This window comes from Primulina tabacum, chromosome 3 (genome assembly GCF_025594145.1).
Source record: "Primulina tabacum isolate GXHZ01 chromosome 3, ASM2559414v2, whole genome shotgun sequence".
In the NCBI taxonomy this organism is placed as follows: domain Eukaryota; kingdom Viridiplantae; phylum Streptophyta; class Magnoliopsida; order Lamiales; family Gesneriaceae; genus Primulina; species Primulina tabacum.
The window spans coordinates 15,077,405-15,090,567 of NC_134552.1; the positions used below are offsets into that span (position 1 = coordinate 15,077,405).

General features: G+C 32.6%; 1 protein-coding gene across 1 annotated transcript; it reads right to left on the reverse strand.

Moving 5' to 3' along the window:
* Positions 1–329: 329 nt before the first annotated feature.
* Positions 330–6,414, reverse strand: LOC142540720 (autophagy-related protein 18f-like). Its single transcript, XM_075647068.1, is given in 9 exon segments — positions 330–558; positions 1,246–1,557; positions 1,832–1,998; positions 2,101–2,916; positions 3,042–3,275; positions 3,557–3,985; positions 4,082–4,294; positions 4,296–4,538; positions 5,429–6,414. Coding segments are annotated over 8 exon segments (2,631 nt in total). The 5' UTR covers positions 5,648–6,414; the 3' UTR covers positions 330–558; positions 1,246–1,247.
* Positions 6,415–13,163: the final 6,749 nt, after the last annotated feature.

Below are 13,163 nucleotides of genomic sequence, written 5' to 3' on the forward strand. Positions count from 1 at the left end.
GGCACTTCAGTTCGTTTTCAAAACGAAACAAACTACGATTTGATTCAAACTTTTCATTTGCGCTTTTCAAACAATAATTGAAAGCTACGCCTAAGCTATATTTGTTATCGTACCATGGAAACAACAATTTTTGATAACAAAAATTAAACAAGTGCATACTAAATCTTATATTCAACTTGATTTCTTGAATAAAATAGAGCTCCATTTCTTTTTCCCAAGATAAATGTTACAGAGAACAGCACACAGTTTTTAGCTTCCATTCGCAAATTTCCAATATTTATTACACAAATTTCCATTCAATCAAGCAAAGGTCAATGCAACATCAGAGATGGTGATAATTAGCGTAAGATGCTCATATTATCTACATATATCTGTCTCAATGGATCTTATACATATTCTTGCATTTTATTTACAGAATCTCAGAGAAAAGAACCAACCAACAAACTAATGCACACTATCAATCATAGTTCAAAACCTCAAGTTTCACTCACTTCTTTCTCTATATAATTCTTCCAAAGAACGACCGACCCTTCAACAAAATAAAAGAATATCTTCAACCTGCGAAGGCATACAAGACTGGACATTACTCCATTGAACATGAAAAAGAAGAGATCGACAGCGAATTTGGGAGTGCATGTCTAGTTATTATAAGTGAATGGTGAAAAACCAGAGCACAAGATTTCGGTTAAATGTATGTCACCTCCCAACCCGCGAAGGGGATCCTCTAAGTAGGATTTCTTCCCTTGGAGAAAAGGTTCCTATGCGTTCTACCCCATTCTCCAAATTCACCGATTTTCTAAAAGTTTGGCCATGACACAAGGTGCTAACATAAGAACAGGTAATATTAAGGCCATGGAGGTCGTCTTTTACTCACGTTTTATCATCAAGAATCAGTAGGAAGGTATCGTAAATTATTAACTAAAGAAACAATTCAATTGCCGACAACCGTTCACTATTATACATGGTCTGCCAATCCGGTGATTAACAAACTCAATAGTGGTTTTTTTAAAGTGAATATGCATAAATACACGACATACCTAAGCGGATAGAAGTTTTTCCACCATAAGCATTACCAGCATATCGTTTTTACATACTTCCCCAAAATGCATGCAAAATAGTGTTCAGATTTTATCAAATTAAAACTGTGTATGATCAAAATACTAAGAAATCAAGAGAAGCATCACGATGATATATAACAATGGTTAAAAGGGGAGACGTTTGATTCAGGGCTTCTGGAGGAATTACCTTTAGTCAAACTCATCGTGCTCTTGGCTTGACTTCACAGAGTTCTCCTTCATATTTACAGTATCAAGCTGAGTGTTTGCTACTGGGCTATTGTTAGTATTTACAAAGCCCCTGCTTGAATCGGTGATCAAGTGAAGACCAAAGGGCCATGCTTCAACATCATCATTGTTCGATTGATTCACAAAATGTCGGCCATTGGGCATGGGTTCAAGAGAACAAGAACCCTGACTGCAGGAAAGTTTGACATCCTCGGAGGCCTCAAGTCCCTGATAGTGCAAGTGTACATTGTTGACACTATTCATCAGAGGAATCCTGGATGATTAGAAACACTAATTGTAAGATCAATCTCACTATTCATCAAAAATATAACAAGAAGCACCGAAATGATTTAAACAAGTGCGGGACATGTTATAGGCAAAAAGCAATCAAATTGTAACAAACTACGCTTCACACCATAAACAAGTTCCCCCAGTTTTGAGAATGAAAACACCTAAATTCACATGACAAAAAGAATTCATGTCCAAATACAAGTAACCACTATAACATATTCTCACCCAGAAAATGTTTGTCAAACATCTCAACATACCTCCCATGTCGAATTTTGGGAGCTTGAAGAAAATCGAAAACAGGAACCAAGTTTTTTGACCTTGCTTCAATAACACGAATGGGAAAATTTTCAAGCTCGATTTCTCCACCACTACTACTTTCTTCGTCCACGTTAAAGCCATTAGTCAGGATTGACTGAAAATTTATCTGACCAAGGTAGTACAAAAAAAAAAGGAAATCAGTCAGTCCAAATGATTTTTTAGAAACAATGTCACAAGCATTCTCGACTTCCAATAGATGATTAAATACCTCAGATCTCCCCCACAATGGATTTTGGCTCTGATGCATCTGGAGCTCGGCTTCAGATATATAAATATGGTGTGGATTCCTTTCTTCAGTGGCAAACCTACTTGTGACATTAGAAAGCACACTGTTTTCTTGTCTCATTCTTTCCGGGTATACTTTACTGCTACTTGAATGTCCATTTTCACCATATAAGTCAAAATTATCTTCCCGATCCTTCCGATTCTGCTTTTGACAAATATTCCACTTTTGGATTGCATCAATCAGTAATCTTGCATCACAGTCAAGACCAGATTCACAAGTGACATTTGATCCAGGTAAAGTCGTCATACCACTAAAAGCAGGAGAAAGTTGAAGTGCATACTGTATCATGGAACCAGAAGGAGCGAAAACAAGTAGATAATAACACTTCTTCATTGAACTCGCATCTGTACATGTATCATTGCCTTTGCAGTTGTGAAAGGCTGATGCAATTGTTCCAGAGAGAGAGCTCACCCGTCCAGTTGCAGCTGCAGCGGCACCACTAACAGTACTTCTCCAACCATTATTTCCATTCCGTATCCGGCTAACAGCGGAAAGTGTAATCGGAGATCCAGACACACAAAAGCTCTGCGGAGTTAGCACCTGCAATCCTGAAATTTGCGATCCATGAACTACAGGCATTGTCATCAGGCTGGATCCAGTATTTCTGGCACTAAGACAAGAATCAGAAGGTACAGCACAATTGCCTGAAGGTGATATAGAAAAAAGGTGGCTCGTCCCTCTTGACGAACTGATCATAATCCATTGGCTATCCATACTAAAACTTATGTCTTGTATAACCTGACATACACAACCAAACAACAAATCTAAATCATTAATGGACAGAAGAGAGTTGTGATCTTACAAATAATTTTTCTCACTGACAACGAAACTCAGGTAGAAAACAAAAAACAATGAAACCTTACAGCATTTGTGAAACCTCGCTGCAGCCTGTAAAGATGGACGTAAGATGATTCAGCACTTCTCGAGGAACCCCCAGAAAGTCCAGGCAGTATGCGAAACACATTTATGTTGTGCCCCTGAACTGAAGCTGTCACTAAAAGAGTGCCACTGGGATCAAAGCACAATGATAAAATAGGACTCTTATGAGCCCTAAACTGCGCTATCACGGTTTTGCTGACTATATCTCTGACAATCACCTGATTAACATAACAGCAGAATGAGATCCTACAAACATTTTAAACTAAAAGTGTATAGATGTAAAAACAGACAAAAGGACACAAAGACCACTGAACCATTCAAGCAGTAAAAACCAATACCAAGCTTTACAAGATTAAATGATATGAATTATAAGACAACAAATAACATTGTCCCATTAATGTTTTGCAAAGGAATAAATTTCAATACAATAAATCATAGATAAAATAGGGCCCACAATTTGCAAAATGGTTCACCCTACATTTGATGAAATACAGCATACCATGCCAACATTGTCAGCATCTGGCATATGTCCATTTGCAACACCTTGTAACTTCAGTCTAGCAGCCCCTGATTGGCAATTGTTACCTTCAGATAACAGTTCAGAATAGTATCTTGATAGCTTCTTATAACCCATGTCCCCTAGAGTCATAAAACCAGCAGCAAGTTGCTTGCTCGACTCTTTTGCATAATGTGCAACAACGCTTCCATTTGAAGCAGAATTAGGGAAAGTAGCCGAGGGAGCAAGTTGCTGTGGACTCACACGACCAGATTCTGAAATCGCAACTGGACCCCCACTATAAGCCATCCACCGAGGACCCACTGCAAGGGGCCCCAAGCCTATATTTCCAGCTCCACAACTCCCAGTAACAACCGGATTTGTAAGGATCGTATACTCTCTCTCTAAGGTAGCAGCGTCAAAGCAATGTATCTGCAAGACAAGTGATTTATGGCCTAAAAAAGAAAGCAAAAAAACTTGAAGCTGAATAAACTGTGCCCTCAACAATATAGTTAGAGGACAGCATACCTGACTCCACTGTAAAACGGCAACAACTCGAGAGCTGCATCGCACTAAATGAACAACTGATCTAAACCTTAATAGATGTACATATGATTGAGATCTCAAGGAATAAAACCAAACTACAGTTGCCACAGAACTATCATTAAGCTGCCCATGGACGGCCCCATTAAAGGGAGTAACTGATCCCTCCTGAACACTATTACCGCCAGAAAAGGATCCATTCGGCACAAATAATCAGTAGTGGGCGGCTTTCTGCAAACTTATCCACAGATTGCTTTGCTGCCACTGGTTTTGGTACCATTTGCATGAATGAAACTGAGCCATCATTCCTGGAGACTAGGCTGTGTACATTGTCTGCTACTTCGACATCCCAAACCTGGAAGCCATAGCTGTACCCCAGCAAGAGAACTTTCCTAGTGACACCTCTTTCAAATTCTATTTTGTCAAAGCCAGCCCAGGATACCTTCAATAGAAGGACAGGATGGTACCGTTGAGTCAGCTAAACCAAAAAGATCCACAAAAATTCTAAACAAAGTAACATGCACTGAGCCGCACAAATGCTAGGAAACCAGTAATAACATAGGCTACATCAATCATAGATATGATAGTCATAAATTTTGATAAGGCAAAAAGCTTCGAACCACAAGAGTGCCATTTGGCTGCAACACGGTGGTAAGCTAGCATAAGTTCACTCACAATCAGCAGAAAACATATTTCTTTCGACTGATACAAATACAGTCAACGCACCCAAACAAAATCTGTAAACTATAAATAACATTCTTTCAAACAACTCCAATACAGTAATGATCTGATAGTTTATAAGAATAGGGTTTTATTAGTTCAAAATGACCACACATGTAAGACAAGTTCGGACTGAATGCAACTACCAGAATAATACTTTCCTGTAAGAATACTAGTTATCTTAGAACCATGTCCACAAACAGAAAAGTCTCAGATGGCTACTGAAATACTAGTTTCCTCAAAATAAATTCATGAACTAAAAAAGGCAAAGAAGAACATCGACAGTTCCATCATCCATGAGCCATCATTGCAGCAACAGATATCCAGATCCTCGAAAGATGGTAAAAGCAAAATATAATGGTTTCATTACCCTTTGTTTTCCGATGCAAGACATTGGTCCACCAACTCAAAATTAAGGGTTCTCCAATTGAAACATATAAATGAAAGAACATACAGAAATATTATTTTGGTTTCTGTTTTCCAATTTAAGTTAAACAATAAGTCGTGCATTCAATTCAACATCCAGAATGCAACCAAACATGAGTCGTGCACATCTTTCATCATCGATTCAAAATCATACTTGATGTGAATAGGAGGTGTTTACAGCCTCACCTGCTCAGTGTTTGTCTCGATGTCCCTTTCTACAACAGCCGATGCAGCAGTAGCAGCAGACCTCACGGTGGATGCCACGGTCGATGCACCCGAAGAAACAATCCTCAGGTAGCTTGAAATAGCTTTAAACGAGTTGGGAATAATCCCATTATTCCCTTTTCCTTGACGTGGGGCGATTGCTCCACCATCACCGCCACTTCTCTGGATATCATTCCTCATTCCGAAACAACAAAGCTATACAGCAATGATCGAACCCACAAAAGCACCACACCACACTGATCTGATCAGCCTTCTCGCTTCTTCAATGAACATAACCCCAAGCGAATCTGCCCCTCCAACTGTAATAACTTTTAACATCCAACTAAATCAAAGCGTCCAACTTATATGTGTTGGCAACCTTAGCATCCAACTCAAAAGCCATCCATAACCATGCGAATCAAACGGTCTGATTACACTTGCTACACTTTCGTCTTCCTTTTTTCCTTATATTTCCGGTCTTCGCGTTTTCACATAAACCAAACCACCACAACTAGAAACACCAAGGAATTTCTAAAAAAAAAAACAAATCTCTAGGTTCGGATTACGCGAATCTCATCAATAATCATCAATAATAATAAATACACATCAACAAAATTTCTCAAAAAAAAAAAAAAAAAACTCCTTTGTTGTATGTATTTCTTTTTGGGTATCTATTTTCCTATCACAAACCAAAAGCACGAAACCTAACTTCAAAAGAAGGGCACGCAAAACAACTTAATGAAAAAAATTTACACAAGCTACGAACAAATTAGTACGATACAAAGTTTACATACAAATTGAATCAAGAATCTTAAAGGGTTTCAATCAAATTAAAATCCGTAGGGCTCCGGTGATTGTGCAAATCGATTGGTGTTATATATATACTTCATGCGTAAACAGAGAGAGAATGATATGTACGTCTCGGTGTATGTACAGTTTTAGAGAGAGAGAGAGAAAGATTGACGCATCCGATAATCCCATTGCCTTCATTAACTTCTTTTTTTTAAATAATATTTTAAATTAAAATTAAAATGAATGTCTTAAATAAAATTATTCTGATTTATAATATAAAAAAATCTGTTAGACCATCTCAAACAAATTACTCAGAGAGTTCGAGCAAAAAAAAAGTCTGTACCAATTATATGCAATAGGATTTTGCAAGAGATTCCAAAAATATAGCGTCCAAATTAAAAATTTATTCGATAAAATATTTACTAGTCTAGAAGCTAAGGCCATCTCCAACCCAACACCATGTTGGTGTAATACTCCATCATAGTGTGATTAATTGAACATTGCACATACCCATCATAAGAAATATTTTATAAGCAAAGTATTTCTAATTAAGTCAATATATATATATATATATATGTATAATTAGCAATTATTGTATTTATTTAATTATTTTATTATATGTATATATGTTTAAAATGAATTTATCCTATCAAAATTAGCAATTATTATCTTATATTATTTTATGCAATTATAATTAATTAATTAATTATGGTATTTTTTATTTTAATTGTTATTGTAATATATTTTAAACCTAATTATTAATAAATTAATTATATTATCATGTAAATTTGTAACCATTTGTAACCATGAAATAAACAAACATGATAAATCACTTTATTATTGAAAATGACATTACAATGAATTTCGATATATACATTATTTTAGATATTAATGATATTTTAATTATTGTGTTTAAAAATATTTTGTGAAATAAATTATTTGTTGTGCATAAAATAATAGAGAATATTCTGATAATATTTTTTTGTGTGTAGAGTTTAGAGTTGATGGGTTGGAGATGAGTTTTAGATTTAGTGTAAGAATTACACTATTTTAAAGTTAGTGTGACACTAAGATAGTGTAATGGGTTGGAGATGGCCTAAGAACGAATACCATCATGTTATTGGAGGTCTATATATTTATTGCGTGTACTATTAATATATTTTAACCTCTAAGAATTATGAAACTAATCATATGATAATTATATGGACCAATGCTAAATAATTAACATCTAAGTTTTTTGAACTTTATAGCTGTTATATAATTTTTTAAATTTAAAATCATAAACTAATTATTAATTGGATAGGATAATCATGTTATCCCATTTTGAAAAGCGGATGATTATTTATACTTGTATCATTCTCCTTTTAACAAACTGGATAAAGATAAATAAATAAATATATTATATATAATTTTTTCGCCCACTAACCATAGTTATCTTTGTGTTAACTACTGAAGTGATATATGCCATATATAATTTTGATATGTCTTATCACATATGTACAACTCTTAAAAACTTATATATAAATAAAATTGCATATTTTAAAAAATCTCTAAAACTATTTATAAAAATTGAAATTGTGGATTATCATAAAATTTTACGAATACAAATATCAAATCATAAATTTAAACCATTAACAAAATAGAAAAAAAAAAAAAAAGGTATCAGTCTTATTTCTAGTTAAAAATTATAAAGTTCAAGTAGAATAATATATTTACAAACACGTCAAAATACTTCAACGCAAATAGAAATCCGGATATGCTTCATACAAGCTCTTTCATATACACAATAGACGCAATAGCTTATATGGACCCTCGACTCGTAATAACAACATTATTATATTTAATATTAATAGCGGATGTGGGTCTCAGATTCATAATAACAAGTTGAAACATGATATATTTGTGTAATATTTTAATATGATACATCTTGGGAGTAAGATTGTAAAATGCTATAAATCAAAGTGAAGTCAATACGAATATAACAAGTATACTAGTTTTTAAAGTAAATATCGTAGGTTAAAGAGATGATTCTCACAAACATTTGATGTAGCACATTTCCCCCACACACTCACACAGATTCAATATAAATAATCATTGTTTACTCAAAGTGAACTCGCGTTTTCGGACCGAAGTTATGCTATTCAGATGAACAATATACCCGGGTTGATAACTAGTTATTCATTGGACTCACTTTTCAAGTCGAAACCACGTTGTCCAATCGACTCAATTTCCGACAGGATTAGTGTTTCCGTGGCTCTAATAAATAGTCATTCATCAATTCATTTACAGTAGTTCATTAATGATTAGAATTCAACGGTATCATCACAATACCAAACAAGCATTACAATATGATAAATGTGAAGTTCAGTATGATGCAATATCTAATAAATAGTGTTGGATTAAGTTTGCATGAATGATATTAGTATTGAGATTGACGACCTCTTGGATTTTCTCGTTCGTCAAGCTATTGATGTTGCGACGCTTGATCTGGTTGACTAGATGAGTCGTAAAATAGTAATGCAAAATCTTAACGGGTAATATTATCTATGTTGGGTACAAGACCGGCTGTAGAGAAATGGTAAGACTGATATCTAAGGGATATGAGACAACACCAAGAGATAGAAACACATCTCCCTGTACTCATGGGCCTAATAGTCCGACCCATTAGCACACAAGTAAGTGCACTATGCGCTGCCACAAGTATAAAAAAATAAATTTGTGTCTTAGCTAACAGTTATATATTTTGGTCTAGTGGTAAGCACTTGATCCTATCACAAATGCCAGGCCAAATGCCAAAAAACTACATAGGAAGAAATTCAGGAGTAAAATATCTCTTCAAGAGTTTACTTGATCGCTTGCTTTCTTACTCTCATTGCTTCAATAATCCCTGTAATAATAATTTTTGTGATGTTATTGTATTAGTAAAAGGCTACTAAATATTTGACTACCCTGAATGTTCAAACTTTTGATCAAAATTGAGTTTGATATTATATAGTATTTTATATAAAAAAAATCATAATAATTCGAAGCCATCTCCAAAAAACATGAAAATTTTAGAGTAGATGTATCTAACAGATTTCTATAATTTTTGTTATAAAAGTTTTCAAAACTTCAAACCCATTTTTCCCACATTGCATATTTTCATGATGGTCTTCAGAGGGTTTTGGTTGCCAGAAAAGGGTGGTTCCCTTGAATGTTTCTGTTCATTGTTTGGAATTTTGGTATACTAGACACCATGATGAAAAACTTTAATTTATTTTATATTTATGTCTAAAAATAATGTGAATGATAGTACAATATAAGCATCAAAAAGTTCATATGCCTTTTTTTTAAAAAAAAAACAAGTGATAGAAATTTGGTTTTTGTTAAAAAATCATAATAAATCATATACTAAATGAAAAAATCTTGAAATTTGGACTCAACGATTAAAATCAGTGTAGAATCCTTAGGCCGTAATCATATTTAAAAAAGGACACTGCACCGTGAGGTACACGCGCCACCTTGTTGAAGCGAGGCCATGCTCCAACTGCCATGCACGGCCGAACATTTTCCGACCGATTACTCCCATTGTGTTCTCAAATTTTGTGTTGAACATTTTTTGAAATTTCCGGTCAATCTTACCCATATCGTATTTTTCCGAAATAGTTTTTAAAGGTACTAAGTTGCCTGAAATTGCTATTTTCATGGGTCATCGCTCAACACTTCTATAAACTAAGTAACATAATGAACAACTTTTATCCTACATAAAATATTAAAACTGTGTGTAAAATCGTGAAATAAAACAATGAACATTCAACCTACAGACGATAGTTTTTCGGATATGGTGTTCTTATTCTTGGTCGGGTTTCGAATTTTCTTATTATTTTGGTTGATGATATTGCTACATGTCTAAACGCAGATGAAATTCTGCGTGGGAGAGGAGTGATATATATTTTTTTCTAGAATATTACTGAAAGGTTTGTATTTTTGGGTGAATTTCTGTCGTACCTCATATCATTTCACTCGATGTTCATTCCAGCACCTTATTTCTCAGGGAGTAGGTCTCTTGTGAGATGGTTTCACGAATTTTTATTTGTGAGACGGGTCAACCCTACCCATATTCACAATAAAAAGTAATACTATTAGTATTAAAAGTAATATTTTTTCATGGATAACACAAATAAGAGATCTGTCTCACAAAATACGACCCGTGAGACCGTCTCACACAAGTTTTTTCCATTTTCAGGTACTAGATGCACAAAATTATCATTGTTCCTTATGGTTTGGAATGTATAAGTAGGCATATTTGCATGGGAACAAGTTACAAAATATTGACATAGAACTTGGCCATTTTATTATACACATGCATTCACACACACAAAAAATATATATTATGTTAATTTCTCAACTCCGAGTTCGGGGTGTTATAGCTTTTTTAAAAGTAGTTTCAAGTTTCTAGTCAATTAAATATTTGAAAATTATATGTAGAAATTGATAAGTATTTAAAATAAACTATTGAAAACACTACCGGATGATATACTATGATTCTACACACAAATTGTAGTTATCTGATTTAAAAAAAAAATGATATTTGAATTAAATATTTTATATGTATTTTCACAAAAAGTTTAATTTTGACATATTGTGAAAATAAAATTTATGCGACAAGTTTCAATCAATATAGCGTACATTTCAAAATTAAATAATCAAATATATATATATATATATATATATATATATATATTAAAATCAATTTTATTTTATTCAACAAGAAATTAAACGGGTTAGATATATGATATAATCATACAATTAAAATTAAAATGTTTTATAATTTTGTTTATACAATATTATTAAGAACACTGAATTGATTAAAAGTTAAATTTTTTTTTAAAAAAATAGTTTGTAAATTCAATAATATCGACGGGACTAAGTGTGTATTATGCATAATTGAAGCCTTCAAGCCAGCAAGTGATATAATTACTGATCTAGCGGGTTAATTGAAGGGGCAAATGATGCATTTAGCATCTTATTATTTATTTATTTTTTTAACCAGAGAACTAACCGTGGATACTTTTTGTACGCTCTGGGTAAACCATGAGCTAATGCAGGATGCTTTTCAAACTACGTTGATCAAGTAAACTGTATCGAACAAGTCCGGTATTTTCATCTTTTTATTATATTTATTGCAAGCATATATAACCTAACACACATTTGAATATATGTAGACAATATTTCGAAAAAAAATAGTATGAAAAATTATTTTGTTGACATTTAAATAAATTTTTTAAAACATTCGAAAAGGTTCAAATTACAATTAAAGATTGACAAAAATTTGTGTGAAACGGTCTCAGAGGTCGTATTTTGTGAGACATATCTCTTATTTGGGTCATCCATGAAAAAATATTACTTTTTATGCTAAGATTATTACTTTTTATTGTGAATATCGGTAGGATTGACTCATCTCACAGATAAAGATTCTTAAAATCGTCTAACAAAAACCTATCATTAAACAATTTACCGATTGCACATGGGTAATAATATATTTTTTTTCTTTGCTGTATACCTGAAAGCGTGTCTTCATTAAATGAACATTATTAATCTTTATTCTGGTGGTTGTATTTTACGATACAAAAGATTGATTCCAAGGCAAACCAATTGCAATTTGGCACGCCTCGGTTAGCCTTCCGATACGGTGATTGGTTGACTCCCCACGTTATTTATATCTCAAATTTTACAATTCAGTTTGTATATGAACTAATAAATAACTGCAATATTAAATATTATTATATGACCTATATGTTGGATTTAGGCTTTTTTTAAAAAATATTATAAATTAATTAATTCATTATAATAATGTGGCAAAATGGGGAGTTTTACAAAAATATTGCAGTCCGGGATTCACTGTCCCGGATTCTGACATTTTAAAAAAAAAAATTAAAAAACTAAAAAAAAAAAAGAAAAGCAGTGGTCACGGATTCTAAGAATCCGTGGCTTTCACCCCTTTAAATTGAGCACCTTCTAGGAGAATTTATTTCATTCGCATCAAATTTTTTTTTTCCTTCGGTCTCACTTTCATTCAGCTAGTTATTCCGATTTTGCGAGAATTTCATTCGGCGACTTCAGTGCATTTAGCGTACGTAAGTCTTTGAATTATTTTTTTGTTTATTATATTTATTATTGTGAGTTAATTATAATAATTTTAAGTAATCACAATAGTTATATTATTAATTGTATTATTGTACTTATTGGATACCGAGAACTTTATGACCGCATCGTAATAGTTTTAAGTAATAATAATAACTATACTTAATTTTATTACAATAATTATAAATTATATTATTGGAATTACATGTTATAAATAAGTATTATTCCACATAGATCATAAATAATTAGAGCTAAGTTAATTAGATTATGTTATATATTTATACACAAAAATTTAAGCAGAGAAGGGATACATTGCTAAATTTCACAACATAGAACTTAGAAGCACAATATTTGGGGGAAAAAAAAATACTGTCAATCTTTCTATTCTAATTATTAGCTAGAAGAAAAAAAATTCATCGTTTGAAAATAAAGCTTTGACAACACATGAATAATACCATTTAGTACCAACAAAATTTTCGGTAAAATATATAAATACTGCTATGGTTTTGTTGAGGAAAAATCTCTAGTGCTCCGGTGTTGTTGTTGGACAAATTATAACTTTATTTAACTAAGTTGAAATTTTAGTTTTAAGTAATAATAATAACTATACTTAATTTATTTACAAAAATTATAAATAATAACTCTGTATTAATTGTATTATTAGAATTATTTGTAATATAAATTATATTATTTAAATTATTATAATATTAATTGTATAATAATAACTATTTTGATACGCATATATTTATAATTATAAAATAATATTAATACGTACATATTAATACTTTTATATTGTATAATT